Raw genomic sequence first — 20,947 nt, 5'->3', positions numbered from 1 at the left:
TAATTGGATTGACATTCAATTAACTCAGTATCAATAGTTTTATCCTTATGGAATCTGGGGGTAATCCAGAATCTTAAAAAAAAAATCCTAAAATTTTTCACTTCAGGTATCCTGGCATATGTAAATGATAACTTTTATTTATTTTTAGAAAGTGATAACTTTTAAAAATAGAAAATGCTAGGTAGAATATTACATTCAAGAATAGGAAAATCTCAGTCATTAAAAGACTTGTCTTCTATACACCCTACACAAACACTAAAATGCATAATTTTGGTTGTGATGTAACTTTACTGATTTATACTACTATTCTTTGCTAATATTTGACCTAAGTTTACTTACATTTCCAAATTCTTATAAAAGTTAGCTTTGCTATGTCTTAATTAGATATATAATTTCTAAGACACTGTAAGATAAACTAAATGTAAATGGAATTACTGTCTAGGTCACATCAAATTTTGAGAGATAATATATTCTGACAGTTTTCTGTAAATAAACAATGGAGTTTATATTTACATGATCTTCATTAGCATTATATGGCCTTTGCTTCTACTGCATGAACTCTTCAGTCACTGGGTAATTTCTGGCCTAAATAATTATAAGTATTTAGCTTAAAACATTATATATCATTAATTTCAATAATCACTTCACTAACTTGAAAAAGCAAGCAGCAGCTAAGTAAAAAGGTCTGTTTTCATGTTGCACTCTCCACAGTACAAAATTTACAATTTACTGGTTATTAAAACAGAAATATTACACAACTGTTTAATTACAGACAAAGGATACAATGTAGTTTCATGCTCACTGCATTGGATCATCAAGTCATTATCTTCTCTCTGCCATAAACAGACAGCCTACCTTTTTGTCAGCATGCTATTTCATTTATTTCACAGAGAAACCCAGTTTCACAATAATTGACTTGTCAGAAGCTCTAATTTATGAGGCTGAGCTCTGTAAGATTTCTCTATATTGGACTCAACCTGCACACAAGCAGGGTTGAATATTTACAATGCTGTTAACAGGTGCTGAGTTGTTTAATGATTCTAATAGCCAGAAGCGTACTGAGAAAGCCAGCGGGATCACAATTACAGGCTGTTTGAACACAACAATTACTAGTCCCCTGGGAGGTGTGAAAGTCAAAGGCAGTTTGATACTGACAGCATCTAGCACATGGGCTAGACAAGCTAACTTCTATTAGCAGTCCATTGGGAAAAAGTCATAACAAACCTCTCCCTCTCGTAAAAATTTACAAAGTTCATTAAATTTAAACAATCCAAAAGGTAAAACAACTTTAAAAAAATTATCTTTAAAAGATCTTATCAAAGGACAAACAGGAAAACCACACATGAAACTTCAAGTTATCTTTTGGCAACGTTAATAAGGATGAAATTTTGCTGGTTGGGAATGAAAGAGATTTTATTGTAATCGAAAACATAGATAAAGTTACACCAAACAGTCTGGATTTAATGTGAATAGTGGCAGCCATTTCCTGCTTCGTTATTGTAAACCTGGCCGGAGATCTTGCTGGGAAATTTTTCATCAGTCTTGAAATGCTGCAGCTATAACTGTCAGTACTGGGAAGTCATTTGTTACAGCACCATGTTTTTTTATGTTCAGATTATGCAGCAGTAATAATGACACAAATAATGAAAGTGGTTGCAGGGACAGCTGAAACTACCACAACATTTTTTGTCCCAGAAATGTTTATAAGCTTTCTCAGGGGAAAACAGAGAGCAAAATTGAACATACAAATTGAATCCAGAACTCAATTTGGAATATATTATATTTCATGATGCACCAGTACATGTGTTTATATACATTTGAACACACTAATGTAATGTGTGTCTACATATGTATTTATGCATATAAATAAATATCTTTATATGCATGTGCATATATTTGCATATATATACATATCACACATGCAGGAGACTATAAGCAGACACACAGAGAACAATGCAGGAACAGTGGCAGAATCTTTGTCAACATAAGTTCTACTTTTGGCAGTGGTGTGCTGGGGGTACTTTACAGTAGTAGTATGATTAAATGAAGGGGGCTGGAGAATTTGGTCATATTTACTATCTAGGTGTGACTGTATTTTGAAAGTGGTGTTTATCTTTTTCTATTTTAAATAAACCTCAATTTCTCGTTGTAACACACACATGCATGTATATAAGCCTGTCCCACCCAAACAAAAGTCACATCTCAATTTGTGACACTGAATAATATGGAGTGTTAAAGATAAATTAAAAGTACACATCAAAATTAAAAAAAAATTATAATAAATTTAATAAATAAAATTAAATATATAAATTAAAACTACCCTTCATTTGAGACAATGATTTTAGCTTCCTTGAAACTTCTAATAGATTTAAAAATAAGTAGGAAAAATTTACCAATTTCCTGAACTCTTGTGCTTTTCTTTGCTTCCGGATTATGGAACAGGTGATTTTTAACACAGAAAAAGATAAAATCATGGGCCAATCAGAAAGAAAATTGTAGAGCTTCACTATAACAGAAGTTTTAAGTAAAATACATAAATCATTAAAATTGTTTTAGGCACATGTTCTCATTTTTGTCCAGATGTAAAGGTATAGATATTAAAACTGATTTTTTTTTTTTTTTTTTTTTGCATTACATGGACAAAGTCTGTATGGTATGGTTTCCATAAAGAACACATTTTCCAGCATAGCACTGGAAGAAGTGGAGAGGGAGTGTGGCTATTTGGGTTCTGGACCTGATAATGAGCCTGGGATGGAGATTGTGGCCTCTGGAGCTAGAGTGCCGGAAGAATTCCAGTGCTGCCTCTGCTACTCAGGAGCTTTGTGGTGATGGGCAAGTTGCTCAGTCTCCCTGTGCTTCAGTCCCTTCAACTATAAAATGAGGATTATAATGATACTAAATGAGTTAGGCTCTTAAAACAGTAACTCAAGTATAATAAATTATAAATAATGATAGTATATGTTTTTGTTTCTCATGTTATTAATTTCAATTTTTACCTTTATAAATTCCTTTCTCATAGTTGTATTTTGCTAATGTTCATCTAGTTCCTAGAGATGAATGCTTATTTTGTTTTCAAGCATTCATGCTATCTTGTAGATGGTCTAAAGATATGAATACTCCTTGGAATTGTGCTGTGTCTGAAATTCACTGACTTTGTTATGTATTACTTTTATTTTCTTATAGCTCTAGTCTATACCTTTAAAATAAATTTTCACCTTCCACTAGAATAAGAATAGTTAAATCCCAAGTAGGTAGATTGCCTTTGCCATCATTTTCTTGTTTATTTCTGCTATTATTGCATTATACTCAGGGAATGTAGCCTTTTGATCACTACGTTTTGAAATACACTGAGTTCTTCTGTGTGGTCTGGTGCATGTTACATTTTTATAAATAAATTTTGATGAGTGTTTAGAAGAACACTTATTCTTTGTAGGAGGAGAATTATAAAGATACATACATATTTTCAAAGATACTGTTATTCAAATCCTGTTTTATGAAGTACTTTTTATCTCTCTTTGGAATGCTGATTTCCTCCGGATTGTAATTTAGTTAACATCTTGAATTTCTATCAGTTTTTGCTTTCTGTATTTTGATGCTATGTTTTTAGTTACCTAAAAATTTGTAAACTACTATAAACTACTATACTTATTAGTGATTGTGCTTGCTATCAATATGAACCATTCTTCTTTGTCCTTTTTAAAAAGTGTTTCTTTGCCTTGAATTTCATTTCCTCTGATTTTAATTCTACAACTGTTGCTTTCTCTTTGTTATTGTCCTTCATATCTTCTTTCAATCCTTAACTTTCAACTTTTTAATATCACTGTGATTTGATGTTTCTTACAAATCATGTTTACCTGGATTTAAAATAATTGAATCTGAGAATTTGTCTTTCAACAGTTTAGCTTAAATTATTTTTAACATTTATGATTATAATCGACCAGACTTATGTAATGAATAGATCCTGTCAGTCCTCTACTCAAAACCCCATAATGGTTCTTATATCATGGATAATGAAAGTCAAAGTCTTTCCCATGGTCTCTCAAGTCTCACATGACTGGTACAACCACCAATCCCCCAAGTCCCTAATCTCATCTCCTGCTACTGTTTACCCCTCATTCATTCTGCATCAGCTACAACTTCTCCTTTTTTTTTTTTTTTTTCTCATCAGCTACAACTTCTGTTTTCCATACCTTGAACACCAGACATGCATGCCTTAGTACCTCTCCTGTTCTCTTGTCTGAAATGTTTTCCCTAGATATAATGTGGTCAAACTTCTCATCCCTTTCAAGTTTTTATTCAAAAGTCAGCACTTAAAAAAGAAAATATACAGTATTATTAACTACAGTCACCATGCTGTAGATTACAGCATTTATCTTATAACTGGAAATTTGTACCTTTTGACCAACATCTTCCCATTTCCCTCTTTAGCACCTTTAATTAGGCCCACCCTGTCTCCATATTTAATACCATAACCCTCCCTCTCTGCCCACTTGGCCTCCTAGTCTTCAGTACTACATTCTTTTTTTCAAAGCACTCATAACCTTCTAACCTAACATTCTTTTTTTCCTTTTCAAGTTTTTATTTGAATTCCAGTTAGTTAACATACAATGTAATATTAGTTTCAGGTATAGAATTCAGTGAGTCATCATTTATATACAACATCTAGTGATCATTAAAACAAGTGCCCTCCTTAATACCCTTCACCCATTTAGACCTTGCCCCCTGCCCCCACCGCCCATCTCTCCTTCAGCAACCCTCTGTTTGTTCTCTATGGTTAAGAGTCTGTTTCATAGTTTGCCCCTCTTTTTTCCTTTTTCCCCCTATGTTCATCTGTTTCATTTCTTAAATTCCACATGAGTGAAATCATATAGTATTTGTTTTTCTATGACTTATTTTGTTTGGCATAGTACAGTAGCTCCATTCATGTCATTGCAAATGGCGAAATTTCATTCTTTTTGACAGGTAAGCAACATTCCTCTGTGTGCACACACGCGTGCGCGCATGTGCGTGTGTGTGTGTACACACCACTTCTTCTTTAGCCGTTCATCAGTTGATGGACATTTGGGTTCTTTCCACAATTTGGCTACTGTTGATAATGCTGCTATAAATAATGAGGTGCATGAAACCCTTCAAATCAATATTTTTGTTTCCTTTGGGTAAATATGTTATAATGTTGCAGTGCAATTACTGGATTGTTGGCTAGTTCTATTTTTAACTTTTTTGAGGAACCTCCATACTGTTTTTCAGAGTGGCTGCAACAGTTTGCATTCCCACCAACAGTACAAGAGGGTTCCTCTTTCTTCACAGCCCCACCAAAATTTGTTATTACCTCCGTTGTTAATTTTAGCCACTTTGGCAGGTGTGAGATGATATCTCATTGGAGTTTGGATTTCTATCAGCATAACTTTTAAACTCATCGTCTCTGCTAAAAGAGTAAGACTGCCATGAAAGCAAGAAGTTTTTTATTTACATCTTCAAAATGCCTAGAATAGTACCTAACATAAAGCAGGCACTCAATAAATGTTTACTGAATTAAGGAATATAGATTTAATTTTTTAATTGTTTCTACCTCACCATTTTAAGGTAGGTCTATGATTTTTGAGACTAGAGATCATTATTTATGTTGCTGCTACCTCCCAACAGAACCCAATACAGTTGCTAATCACAGTTTTTTTCCTTATTGAGACATAACTGACATGCAACAATGTATTAGTTTTAGTTATATAATATAATGATTTGATATATGTTTGTATTGTTAAATGATTACCCCAATTTGTCTAGTTAACATTAATCATCTTACATAGTTATAAACTGATGAGAACTTTTAAGATCTATTCTCTCATTAACTTTCAAATACACAATACGGTATTAACTATAATCATTCTATACATTAGATTTGCAGGATTATTTAACTTATAACTGGATGTTTGTACCTTCTGACCTCCTTCACCCATTTTGCCTCCCTCCCCCATGATCTGTTCTCTATAAGGCATTTTTTTTTTTTGTGAATAATCAATATTTCTGTGTGTGTGTGTGTGTGTGTGTGTGTGTACGTGTGTGTGTCATGTCTTTATCTGTTCATCCACTGATGGACACAGGTTGTTTCTAAGTGTTCGCTATAATAATACTGCAATGAACATGGGAGTGCAGATACCTTTTTGAGACAGTGATTTCGCATTCTTTGGATACATACCCAGCAGTGGAATTGCTGGGTCATGTGGTAGTTCCATTTTTCATTTTTTGAGGAAACTCCATACTATTTTTCATAGTGGCCACACCAATTTTCATTCTCACCAACAGTGCATAAGCGTTTCCTTTTCTCCACATACTCACAAACACTTATTTCTTGTCTTTTTGATAATAGCCATTCTAACAGGTGTGAGATGATATCTTATGGTTTTGATTTGCATTTCCTTCATGATTAGTAACGCTGAGCACCTTTTCATGTACCTACTGACCAACTGTACATCTTCTTTAGAAAAATGTCTATTCAAATCCTTGGCTCATTTTTAAATCAGATTGTTATTTTTCTATTCATTTGTATGAATTCTTTATATATTTTGGATATTAACCTCTAAACAGATATATGATTTGCAAATATTTTCTCCCACTTGGTAGGCTGCCTTTTCATTTTGCTAGTTTCCTTTACTGCACAGAATTATTTTAGTTTGATGTGGTCCTACTTGTTTATTTTTGCTTTTACTGCCTTTGTTTTTGCTGTAGAATCCAAAAAATCATCACTAAGACCAATGTCAAGGACATTACCTTCTATGTCTTCTAGCAGTTTTACAGTTTCAGGTCTTACCTTCAAGTCTTTAATCCACTTGAGTTGATGTTTGTCCATGGTGAGATATATGGGTGGGTATCCAGTTTTCTCAATACCATTTATTAAAGAGATGGTACTTTCTCCATCATACATTCTGGGCTCCTTTGAGTACATTAACTGCCCATATATGTGTGGGCTTACTATTGGGTTCTCTGCTCTATTCCATTGATTTATGTGTCTTTTTAAATGTCAGTATCTTACTGTTTTGATTACTATAGCTTTGTAATATAATTTGACTTCAGGGATCGTGATGCCTCTAGCTCTGTTCTTTCTTAGGTTTGCTGTGGCTGTTTGAGTCTTCTGTGGTTCCATACAAATTTTAGGATTGCTTGTTCCCTTTCTTTGAAAAATGTCACCATAGCCATTCAAAAAAAATTTATTGCTGTACCTATTCTGGACTGATTAATTCACATGGCAACAGCTTGGGCACAGGTTTCTACTTCAGGATAATAATAATAGTCAGAGTCTTAACCTAGCTAGGTATATCAAAATATGTTCAGGTGACTACTCTAAAGGAATTAGCAACTTTGATGAGGATAGTTGAGAGTGTATAGATCATCACCTCCTGGAAATTGATTTAAGTGCATTTATCAATATATGACTGGATTTTTAAGACTGTTAGAACTTGGATGGCTATAGGGGCTGGAGAGGGCACTGAGGAAGGCAGAAGAGTGACAGCAAAACCAAGAAGGTGAGAGGAACAGACTCTTACCTAGAGATGGAATGGGTTAATGTTTCCTTTGGTGGTGTTGATGGTGGTAGTAGGGGATACTTAGCTTTTATTTGGGTCAGGAAGAGGGCAGGAAAAGCAGTTGCCACAAAAACCAAGTGCCCTAAGCTAATGCATCCTTTGATTCCCCGTGCTAGAATTTCCCCCTAGCAAAGATAGCCCTCAGGTAAAAGTAGGGGAGGCAATATGAACTACAGAATACTCACTATTTACATGCACTACAATCATATGAGCAGGAGATACCCTAAACTGTCAACACCCAAGAAGTCCCCAGGCTCAGAGGCTCAATATAATTTAAGTTGTAAGCCAAGTACATCCCAAGATTTCATCTTTGTCCACTGTGCTAACCTCTCCCAAACATAATCTTCTTCTGTCCTTAATTAACACTCTTTATTATAGTTGCATGTTGGATTTTTCTCACCATATTAATATTAATAGAAGGTAGTTTGCAACCAGAACAATAGGGAGTGATGTCTGTTCCAGTTCCCTCTTTGTAGGACCCAAAATGAAGGACATTCTACAAAATAACTGGCCAGTATTCTTCTAACATGTCAAAGTTAGAGTAGACAAATACTGAAGAAATGTCGCACGTTAGAGTGAATTAGAGAGACAAAACTAAATGTAATGCAGGATACTAAACTGGATTTTGGACAGTAAAGGACATGAATGGGAGAACTGACAAAACCTGAATAAAGTTTATAGATTAGTTAATAGTATGACATAAATGTTAATTTCCTGGTTTGGACAAACGTGCTATGGTCATGTAAGATGTTAACATTTGAGGAAGCTGGATGCAGGCTATATACAGTGTCTGTACTATTTTCCCATTTTTTTTTTTTAAAGTCCCAAATTGTTTCTAATTGAAAGTTAAAATTTTTTTTTTAAATTTAAGAAGAGTACATGCACACACAGAGTTCAGTAAAGAACTCTAATTTGTTAAAGAACTCAATTTAAATTTGAACTCAGTTTGAACCAGTTTAAAGAACTCAGAGAATTATTCCCTGTTTGCTAATCAGAGAAACTGACAAATGATTAGGCTCTTAGTCTCTAAACTAGATTCTTCAGGATGGTATGGACCAGTAAAGCAACTGAAAGGCTGTACAAGAATAACAGCTCACTAATCAACATTAATTAAGTTCTTCATAATTAATACAAGACTTAGGAAGACTTTAATGCATGTATTTGATTCTCAACATGATCCTGTGAGGGAGAGAGGCTATTACTCACTTTCCAGATGAAGAAAGGGAAGCTGAGAGGTGAAGTGACTCATGGTCAAACAGTAAAGGGTATTAACTAAACCAGGAATTAGTGTTCTGATTCCATGTTCAAATCTCCTTCCGCAATATTAAGCACCTCTATCTTTTATGACATAAGAAAAAAAGAAATACATCTACAGTTATACCAAGCCACTAGTTCTTCTAAAAAAAGAGTTGAGTCAGAAAACTTAATGGTGTCAAGTTCTGGCTTTATATTCAAGTAGTTCTGGGATCCAGAGCAAGTCACTTCAAGTTTCCAACCTCCCTTTCTTCAGTATCAAACAAGAAGGCTGGACCGGTGTGCAGGTAAAGTCCATCCCGGTACACTTTCCACAGTTCTAATCCTGCGATCTATTTGCTATGGTACACTTGCAGTGCTGGATGACTACACCTCATTAATCCCATAGTCATGTTCCCAAATGATATTCTGTATCTAATCCAGAGGCCTGAAGAACTGAGGAAACAGAAAACTGTCACCATATTTTCAAAGTCTGATCTATGTGAGTGGAAATGATGGCTGAAATGAGATACAAACTTTTTAAGACACGAACAGGTAAGATTTGGTAATGATATTTTCATCATGATCTCTCCGTTCAAGACCTTACAATGCCTTGATATTTACCAATATATCAGATATGTTCCCCACCCATGGTCCACCTTCTATTCCTTCTGCAACTGTTAAGGTCCTATTCACCTCTCTTACTCAAGAGCTTCCTAACTGGTCTTCCTGCTTTCAATATCTTCCATTCCAGCTCTTTCCCTACCACAGTGTCATAGTGTCATTAGGACTGAAACAAAACCAAATCCAATTTGGGGATGTTAAACCATGTTTGAACACTCACCCCTGCCAAAAGGATCAGATGTTAGCTCCTTTGCATGACACACAGGTCATTTACTCTCTGGTGAGTGGTCCACTTTCTGGTCAAGACAATCTTTTGGTTTTCTTACTCTTAAGCTCTGGCTACATCAAACTTCTTGACACTCTACAAAATGCCCTTTCAAGTCACAAGGGCCTATGTCCACATAGTACTTTTGTGCCTCTTACCTCTTCTACTCCTCTTCCAAATTCAAAATTGGTTGAAGTATCCCCTCTGTGAAGATTTTACTCTTACAGGCTTAATACAGTTCTATTAGAGCTATATTATTCTATTACGATTTACATGGTAATCATTTATCTTTTTCCCACATTAAAAGATCAGCCATTGAAGACAGGGGATAATGTACACTAATTTTTCCCTCACTATCTACATACCATTTGACAAATAGGTGCTCAGTGAAGAAGATCCACCTCAACTCCTCTCATTTTACTTCCTCCTGCAGGGTTCTTGTTAACCTCTACAGATGCCTCACAAAGTCTTCCCTCTGTAACTGCACAAGCCTCACTCTTCTCTGACTGCACCTAAGGCAATAACTACTGTCTGGTTTGGCACATTTCTTCATGAATTCAGGTGTCCTATCTCCTTTACTATAGAGCAAACTCCTCAAGGACATCCTAAGTTAACTAAAATAAGCTAAGCAATAAATGCAACCATTATTCATTTTCAAATATATCACAATATATTGTGATATCAGAGATATCATGTGATTCTCTGGGAAAATTCACATACCTAGAATGCCTAAGGTTCTGATTTTTGTTATGTATGAAATTTCAGACATAATTTCTTTCAGTATGAAACAGAACGATATATAGTTGCCCTGCACTTACCTGGGGTTCATGATAAGACGTCGGAAAAAGTAGGTCCAGGTGATATAATCCATTGCATCTTGCTTAGATGTAATTGTACCACCAGCAATCTCTGCATTTAAATGGTCAGAGAGCACTCCCAATAAGCTACACAGTGAACAAGACATGGGAAACACACATGAACATTAAATGAAACACACTTTATCTCACATAGCAGGCTGATGGAATGGGGCTAGAAACTCTCAGAAGATGTGAGCCAAAGGAGAAAGGAAAGAGTGGGCAATAGAAGATGTAACTTAGAGAGCAGGGAAGAGTATACTTATGGGGTATTGGAATAAGTATGGAATAATACTGAGGCTGATGAAAGGAGAGCTGCCAGGAAAGGGATGACACTTATAAGAGAGCAAAGATATATACTGCTTTCATTTATCCAGTGAGTGTTAAGTTCCTATCCATATGAAACATAATTGTGCTGGGTGTTACAGAGTATTCAAAGATGATCAGATGTGTTGAAAGACTAGCATAACATAATGTTCATTTTAGTTTCCTATGTAAAATGTGAAAAAGGGGTAGCATTATCCAAACAAAAGAAAAGGCTAAATAAATTATATGTGGGACATTATGTGAGTATTAAAAATAGTTTTTGCAAAGGATGTTTTAAGAATATGAGAAAATGGTATTAAATTATATGATTTAAAAAAACAACATGAAAAGTTTCTGTATTACTCTCAATTCACCAGTAACAGAATATAAATCTGTATACTCAATAGGGAGGGCAGCAATTTCACTTTCACTATCACCTGCCAGGGAAACATTTATAGACGAGGGTAGGGAAGCAAGTTACTTCACTGCAACATTATACATAAGGAAAAAAAAATAGGAAACTCATAAGGCCCATTAATAGAGAAGTTAATGTATAAACTAAGGAATACTCCATGATAGGTAAGTATTAATAATAGTCGTATTAAGGTACAAAATTAACATTTTTAGTTAACTACTGAAATACACATACAGAAAATTACATAAATCATACATGTACAACTCAAGTAATTTTCACAATGTGAGCACACCTGCGTAACCAACACTAAGATCAAGTATCACCAGTTCCTTGGAAGCCCTCCTTTTGTGCTGTCTAGTCACTACCCTTGTTCAAAAGAATATTCTGACTTATCTCTGTTCCTTACCTATTGCAGTGGCCTGGGCTTCTAGTACGATGTTTGGTGGAAGCGGGGAGAACAATATTCCTATATCATTCTCTATCTCAAAGGGAAAACTTTCAGTATTTCATTATTAATTATGATGTTTACAGATTTACTCCTTGTCAGATTAAGGACATTTCCTTATTCTCCTGTTTGCAAAGAGTTTTTATTATGAATTGGTGTGGAATTTTAAAAAATATTTTTGATAATAATAATATATATAATATAATAATAAATATTTTGATAAATAATATGATTTCCTCATTTTTTTCCTGCTAATGTAGTAAATTATAGTAATTTATTTTCAAATAATAAATCAACTTCACATTTATAAGATAAATTATACATAATTTGATTTACTAATGTTTTGTTTAGGATTTCTATATTTATATTCATGAAAGTTATAGGTTTGTTAATGTTTCTTTTTGGTAAATTTCTCACCAGGTTTTGGTAACATGGCTTATAAAATAAGTTGGTAAATGGTCTTGTTTGTTTTTTCTACTATTAGGAAAAGTTCATTTAAGACTGATGTTATTTCATCCTTAATGTTATGAAAAATTCACTAGTAAAGCATCTGAGTGAGAAGATTTCTTTATGGCAAGATTTAAAATATTAGATTCAATTGTTTCCTTTTTTTTTTTTTTTAAAGATTTTTTATTTATTTATTTGAGGACAGAGGTCACAAGTAGGCAGAGAGGCAGGCAGAGAGAGGGGGAAGCAGGCTCCCCGCTGAGCAGAGAGCTGAATGTGGGGCTTGATCCCAGGACCCTGAGATCATGACCTGAACCAAAGGCAGAGGCTTTAACCCACTGAGCCACTCAGGGGCCCCTCAACTGTTTTCATAAATAAGAGAACATTTAGATTTTCTATTTCTTTTATGTCAGTTTGATAAGTTTTTTTTAATAAGTTTTACCATTTGATCTAAATTTTAAAATTATTTATATGTTTTTCATAATATCTTTTTAATGCCTGTGAGATTTTCATTTCTCATATTATTTTGTTCATTCTTTCTTTCTATATTTTTGATCAGACTTAAAGGTTTATTGATTTCATTCTTCTTTTCAAAGAACCAACCTTTGACTTTTTGATGTTTTTCTAATGTGTATTTGGTTTCAAATCTTTGATTCTTGCTCTTATCTCTATTTTCTTGAGTTCAATTTGCTAATTTTTTTCCAAATTTTTGAGATGAATATTTAGATCATTATTCATGCTTTCTTTTATAACATATATAGACATCTTATTAATGCATATTATATACAGGATCATAAATTTTCCCTCAGCACAGTGTTAAGTGAATCCATATTTTTATATTTTCTAAATTAAAAAAATTGAACATTAGCACTTAGAATAAAAACTTCAGTAACTATTTACACTGTGAATTACAAATATGTGTTACCTTTTGCAGTCAGAATACAGTATATTAGAAAAGACAACAAAAGATAGCAAGTGATTAATGTTATAAATAAAAAATATATAAATCTGAGGAAGAAAGGCTATTTTCCACTGAGAAAATGAGGGAGGCCTCTGTCAAAGGGGTAGTTTACTGGGCCACAAAGAAGTATGTGATAATTCTGATATAAGGCAGTAGCCTAAATTATTCATTACAAGTCCCTTTATTTTGGAGATTTCTTTATTAACTATGGTACAAAAACACACATTAAACTAAAATTTATTAAGTGCTTACTATGTGATAGGCACTGTTATAAGCACTATACATTTGATCATTACAAGTAACCTATGAGATAGCTAGTGTCGCTATTATCTCCATTTTACAGATAGGTGCACTAAGGCACTGAGGAATCAAATAACTTGCTGAAGATCAAGGAAGTAAGTAGTGGAGCTCAGATATGAACCCGGGTTATCTGGCTTCAGAGTTCATGTGATTCAAACAATACTACATTGCTTCTTTTAAAAGGTTTTTTAAAAATGAAATTATAATTGAATTCTGTCTTACAGTGTTAATTCAGTTTCATTTCAAATAATTCTTTGAACTAGAACTTTTACTGATTTTTATCTAATAAAATACCATGAGATAAATATTAACTTGTTATGAAATGAATCCATTTAAATTAATTTACAGCAAAATTTACCTTGACTCTACTGGGAAAGGTTCATAAAGAAATTTTTTGTAAAAGTCTTTCTTTATGTCATGAACCAGAATTACAGCTTTGCCTTGGTCATCAAACTGAGGCCTCCCAGCACGCCCCATCATCTGGAGTACATCTGTAAAAAAGAGAACAAGAGGTTTTCAACAAGATGGCAGATAGCACAAGGTATATTTAGTGATGATAGCATGTTTTGACAACACAACAAAATAACAAAGGATACAGAATATTTTAAGAGTATGCTTATTGTCTCTGATGCCTACTGTTGGGTTCCCTAATAATTAAATAATTAATTCATTATGACAGGAAATTGAAGCCCCCAAAACAGTCTCTCTTACTTACTGTTTGTAAAAGTAAGAATGTTAACTTTCCTTTAGTTAAATGCTATTTAAGACTTGGGGCCCCTGCGTGGCTCGGCTGGTTAAGCATCTGACTCTTGGTTTTGGTTCAGGTCATGATCTTGGCATGGTGGGACTGAGGCCCACGCTGGGCTCCACACTCAGCACGGAGTCTGCTTGAGATTCCCTCCTTTCTCCCTGCCCTTCCCCTTGCTTGTGTATGCTTCTCTCTCTCTCTCTTTCAAATAAATAAAATCTTAAAAAAAGAGTTAATCACTATTTTAATTAATTGAACAAGAAAAAGTAAGACATATATGAGCAAATCTCTTCAGCAGATTAATCTGATTATTCTTCCCTAGGAATGGACCCCATGAGTCCATTTTGCCCTCACCCTCCTCCCACTTATGGAATAAATGTTCTTTGTTTTATACTGCAAGAATCTCTGAGGTAAAAAATTATTTAGAAATACATTTTTTACACGTAATCCTTGTGTGGAAATACAATTTCCCTCTTCAGAACTGACAATGCTTTTATCACGTTTTAAAATATGTTAATAGAATGTTCATGGACACATTGAAGCAATAAGCCCTTTGGTTCTAGAAGTGCCATGGAAGTATTTCTAGTGAAAAAGATTTAAAATTAAACAGTATAATGTTTAACTATGATTTATTAAGTCACTAATAGCTACTAATCAGTACTTTTTATCTATTTGTGAATTTGAAACCATTGGTTAGAGTTGATATTTATTAACAAATTAGGTATGTTAAAGTAAATAAAATGGCTCAATACTTTGAACAGTATTTGCAGTTGAAACAAAAATTTACAATTTGCTCATTGTATGTTCAAATGCGATCAACTCTCTACAATTCAATTCATGCAAATTCAGATTATTAAGGCTAAAAGAGAAGCTTAATATATCTGTAAGTTAAAAAAAATTACCTGTAATGGGAAAATCCACATAACGTCTTGTTTTTCCATCATAATATTCTGTTCCCTTAATGATTACTAAATGAGCTGGAAAGTTTACACCCCAGGCTAATGTACTTGTAGCAATCAGAACCTAGAAAATAAAATATATTTAAGTAAACCATAACTTTTGAGTTACATTTAAATATCTGTTTATGAAAAATGAAATACCTGAACTTTACAGTTTACAAACAGCTCCTCTACTGTTTTTCGGTCCCTCTCATGTAGTCCAGCATGATGCATTCCTATTCCGAAAGCAAGTGTTAACTTCAGGTTGGAATCTCTTAGTGTCCCAATGATATTCTCCATCTGCAAACAAAAGCACAATGACAGGATGTAGGTTCATTAGCTTTAAAATTTTCATACTAAGTTTATATTTGACTAATTTTGTTTTTTGATTCTTATATTACGTAAAAAATATAGGCCTCATCTACAGTTATAATTAAATTAATTCAAAAAATACCTAGTTAGTGAGAATATATACCCTAAATGAATTAAAGTTTAACAGTACCCATTTTATTCTCATGCATCAAGGAAAAAAAATCTGTGGATTAATGCAATGACTCCTTAAATGAGTAAAAATTATTAAAAAGGATATAATGTTGCCTAAAATGTTTCAGGGTCTTGTTCAATTCCTGTAATAGAAAAACCTTCTATTTTTTTGGCTCAGTGCTAAAAATTCAGAAAATAAGGACAAAAAATTAATGCAAAAAAATCAGTCATAATCTCACCAAATAGTCAGGAATCATTCAAATTTAAGCTTTCTCAACGGAACTTAATGACCCAGGGCAAATCATACAACCTCTCTCAGCCTCAGCTTCTTCATTTAAAAAATCAAATGGGTATATTTTTGTTCACTTCTCATTTCTTTGACCAGTGGTGCAGTAAAATACTTTTCATATTTACTAGGCTTTTTTGGTAAATTATCTTTTTGTCTTTTAAGTGGATATGATAGCTTTTTTTTCCCCTTACTGGTTTGTAATGGCTCTTTATTGATTAGAGCTATTAAGCTGTATATGTAGTAAAATTATTTCATTTCCAGTCTCAGTTTAGCTCGCCAAGTTTTCATATATCTAAAGAGTTTCTGAAACTTATTATCTTATATCATCTCTGAGTATTCCATCACTTTCCATTCTACTTAGAAAAGACTTAATGCAATGCAGGTTTTATGGCAACAGAAACAAATCTTATTTTCTTATAAAACTTACTCCCTGTAAAGAACTAAATAGAAAGCCCAATCTCTTTCTGTTTAATGACAGACCTCTACTGGTCCTTAAAGCAGAGGATGAGGGGAGTAATGAAGAGATCAAGTGATTTGAGAATGTATGAACAGTTAAAAGAATGACATATTTTAGTTATATCTGTAACTTCCCTACCATACTCCAACAGTGAAAAACAGTGGAGGATAAACTTGGAAATGGGTACATGTATAATTTTTATATGCCTGAAGACTGAGATAGCATAAACAACTGACCCTGTCTTCGGATCTCATTTCTTTTTTTCCCTTAATATACACAAATATACTTGCAATACATTCACTCTCCTGGTTGTGAAGAAACCAGTGAGCACCTCATAAAAATCTCACAAAAGTTTAACTGGCTGCTGTGGTTTAGCAAAAATGCGTAAGACAATATAGTCATATATGAAGCACTCCAATTGCTTTTTAGACTCATCTTATTTTCAATGGGCAGAAAATTTTTCCAATTTTTTAAAATGTGGGAATAAGTTGTTTTTACACTGATAATTCAAAAAATAGGAAGGTGAAATTAGGCTTTGTAATAGTTCTCAATGTATAAAAAACATTCATAGAAACAAAGTAATATTTTAGTCGTATACACATTATGTTATTTATCAACTTTCCCTGAACTGAATGCAATATATAAACAGTTCATTCTGTTTCACAATCACAGTATAGTCACCTGATATTCTTGAATACTCATTTTATAAACTGTTAAGCAAGGATATGGAAATGTAGTAACATAAATCCACTTTACCTTTAAAATCAGCAAACGATAAGCAAGCTGTATGCTATAATGTATGCTATAAGAAAGGTGCTTGTCTTGTCTCATAAATTATGTTAGCTATTCTCAAGTGACAGCCTATTATCCATTTTTTTTGTTCAATAGTTCACTGCATAAATATCTTCAATTTACACTATTGAATTAATTCACTGATATTCTTGCTGTGACAATTAACTTCAGGAATTATTTTTTTCAGTTTCATAACTTAATAACAGTATAATTTTATAACTTGTATAATTTATACTGTTCCATGGCAATGCCAATCATATCCCCTAAAATATACCATTTAATATAGGAAAGCTAAAGAATCCTATGGCAGGAGGTTTGGTGAGGCATTAATATCCTGTCCTTTCACATCAGGGAAGGCTGTTTCTCTTTCCCCCTGCCCCCACTTTCACATAAATCAGTGCATTAAAAAGAACTATTTGCCTATCTGAACTGGCAAAGACCTAAAATCCTCATGAGGACAATTACAAAAAACAACTTCATTTATTACATAGTTACTGTACATGAATTCTGAGTTATTTGAACACCACAGAAAAGCAAAATTTATAGTAATGTTACTCAGTCATTAAGCATAAGATACTACCAGGACAGCCTGTTTAAGTATGAAAATATAAATTATTGGTTAAAGTCTACACAACTTTGATTAAATTATATACTTAAAATGTTTCATCTTGATCACAATATAAGCAAAATTTTTGAGAAACAGGATAGCAAAAGCTTAAAACATGGTAATACATATTATTTGTTGAGTACTTATTATGTGTCAGGCATTGGGCTTAACACTTTACAAAGATTATCACATTTAATCCCTTACATAAAATAGTACAGCTCTAATGTAACATTTACACCTTCCAGTATATTTCAAATTAAAAGACCCAGTGATCTTGAATACTATAGAGTAGACTCTTTTGACCCTAGTTCCATAAGAGAATTAAACCTCACAAAAAAAATATTTGAATTACATTCTTTTTAATTTTTCCAAAGATAGATAGTACCATTCTAGATGGTTAAGAGAAAAGTTCACTTCTACATGCAATGGATGTCTTAAGACATTAAGGCTTAATTCTTGTTAAGAAAGGCTGCTATAGAATTTTAATTAGAATAATTATGATAATTAAAACGCTGACAGAGGAAGTTTTAATTCCACAGTTCATTTCTATTCAACCAACATTTGTTGTAATGTATAGGTATCTTTCCAACAGTCTTGGAAATGTCTGACTGACTACCTGATAGTTAAACCAAGAAAAATTATTCAATATTATAAATAAAACAAAAACAGATCTATATTCCTCTAAATAGTGCCTTTTTTTTTTTAGGGTGATGGTGGAGGAGACACATATGTAAACTGTTGAACCAATTACTTAACTTAATAGAATTTTTTTATATTTTAAATTTATTACACTCAAAAAGCTTTTGTAGAAATATAGGATTCCATTTAAGTAGATACATTACTCTGTGCCCGAAATACATTCCAGTCAGAATATAATTCAGTGAGTTGATGACAATGCTGGCTCCAAAAGAAAGGAGGAGACCAGATTGGACAAGAATGAGCTAACAGATTGTACAGCCCAATTCTGTCCCTTTGAGTGTGATATATTGTTTCAAGATGCTAAAAACCCATACTTTCTCAAAGCATATCTGTTGTGCTGGTTTTCCCATTTTCACAGAATCCTCATTATCAGAAAACTCTGTACTCTTTTCAAAGCACGTCAGACTCAGACCATATGCCACTGAATAATGCTTATCAATTGTCTCAAATGCTCAATAAAGATGCAGCATACCGAAGAATAATGAAAGTTACGAAACTTTTTAAAAACAAAGATCATTAAATATATCACATCTGGTACAGATGTTAAAGTTAAACATTTCCTTATAATTACCAAGTGTTAATTTCTTAAAAACACTTCTGTATGATAAACCCCATAGACTGAAGGGGAAGAAGTTAAAATGAAAGAAACACTTTAGAACATCCTGCTGATTTACTAAGGGAAAAGAGATTTAAAAATAATATTAATTAATTAAAGAAAGTAAGTTTCCAATCTTTGCCAATACTCTTTATCATATGTTCCTTGCTGTCTTCTCTGAAGCACACAACAATGACCCTTCAAAATGATTTACCACACTATTAATACATAAACATATTTATATATGTAATTAAATATAAGATTACATGTAAATTAAATATATAAATGAAATCTAAACAATAACATGTAAATCTTTGCTATGTCTGCTAAATAAACACAATACTATTTTCAGTGTTTCCTTCTTAATGTGTTTCCTTCCTAATTCTTAATGATGGCATTATAAAAACTGGTTTGTAGGGCAAAATATTAAAGATTTTTCCTTCTTAATATTTCTAACTTAATTCACTATGCTATTGGTAGGAAATCCAAGTCAGTGTTCATATTTATTCTGGAATATACATTTTATGCTTCTTTCCACTTTTGGAGAGTTCAGATTCTAACACATGTTTGGAGAGCATTCCATGTCTTGAAAAGCTTTTAAAATGCAGACAAAGCTGATGAAAGGGATTTTATAAAATTACTTTGTTAAGGTCTCATAATTTAAGTGAACAAATACTACATTAATATGAGTTAAATTTAGGGAGGAACATAAGAAAAATGTTATAAAAATAATAGCAAATTTAACCACAGAGATTTCAGCAAAAAGAACTTATCCATTTATAAGGTATTCAATGTTGCTGTACTATAACAGTAGTAACAGTTAACACTTATTAAACATTTAGGGGAGCCTGGGTGGCTCAGTTGGTTAAGCAACTGCCTTTGAATCAGGTCATGATCCCAGAGTTCTAGGATCGAGTCTTGCACTGGGTTGGGGGGGGGGGGCCCGCTCAGCAGGGAGTCTGTTTCTCCCTCTGACCCTCTCCCCTCTCATGATCTCTCTCACTTTTTCTCTCTCTCAAATAAATAAATAAATAAAATCTTAAAACAAACAAACAAAACAGTTATTGAACATTTACTTCTGTTCCAGGCTTGTTCTAAGTACATTACATAACTTAATGCATTTAATACTTAATCCTGTAAGGATAGGATTATTATTATTCTTTTATAGTTGAAGGGGTAAGGCTCAGAGGCTGAACACCCCACAAAGGTCATGTAGCTTGTAATGGGCAGTCGGTATTCAAACCAAGAGGCCTGGCTCTCAACCACAATGCCACCTTCTAATTACCACAGGGATGTGATATACTAAAATAATGAAATCACTCATTTGGCTTAAGTCTGGGCCTCACTGTTTTAGACTGTGGGCAAAACCAGGTAAGATTTGAAATAATGAATTGTGTACTACACTCACACAACTGGGGAACTACACAGACGATCAGCAGACCTAATTATTCTTTAGTATTTGAGTATTTCTACTCCTATGCCTAAAAATTAAGAATATCTAAAAGTATCTTCTTTTATAAATGAAAATATCACCACTCATGACTGAGAATGGCACAGCTCTTATTGGCTGCCTGTGTTTGATATTGTAGCTACTGACTTTTCTGTCTTTATTGTATATTTCTACCCTATCAAAACACATATGGGCACTGTGACTTCTCCATCTTGTCTAGTCAGTGTGTTGTCAAAGATTTCAGTTACTGTATGGCAGAGTGAAAAAACTGGGTCAGCTATCCTGCTTTTGAGTTTCTGAACTCCATTTATTTCACGCTATTGGGCTAATTACTGACTTCTTTCAAGTTTCAATTTTTGTATCTGTAAAACTGGGATTAACAAGAACAATCCTCCTAAAATTCATGATAAAATGACATAACATAAGCCTTTAATGGACTATAAAGTAGTCTATAAATATGTC

The 20,947-nt window shown here is 33.3% G+C and overlaps 1 protein-coding gene across 1 annotated transcript in view; it reads right to left on the bottom strand.

Moving 5' to 3' along the window:
* The window catches only part of ASCC3 (activating signal cointegrator 1 complex subunit 3), a 341,793-nt gene that overhangs the window by 76,127 nt on the left and 244,719 nt on the right, over window positions 1-20,947 (bottom strand). The window contains exons 32-35 of the mRNA XM_080806019.1: window positions 15,276-15,413; window positions 15,078-15,198; window positions 13,786-13,918; window positions 10,518-10,643 (exon numbers count right to left, since the gene is read on the bottom strand). Coding sequence (XP_080662145.1) covers window positions 10,518-10,643; window positions 13,786-13,918; window positions 15,078-15,198; window positions 15,276-15,413 — 518 coding nt within the window. The remainder of the gene's footprint in view (window positions 1-10,517; window positions 10,644-13,785; window positions 13,919-15,077; window positions 15,199-15,275; window positions 15,414-20,947) is intronic.

This window comes from Martes martes (genome assembly GCF_963455335.1).
Source record: "Martes martes genome assembly, chromosome: 6".
In the NCBI taxonomy this organism is placed as follows: domain Eukaryota; kingdom Metazoa; phylum Chordata; class Mammalia; order Carnivora; family Mustelidae; genus Martes; species Martes martes.
The sequence above is the reverse complement of the archived record's forward strand: the minus strand, read 5'-3'. Positions and strand labels throughout refer to the sequence as shown.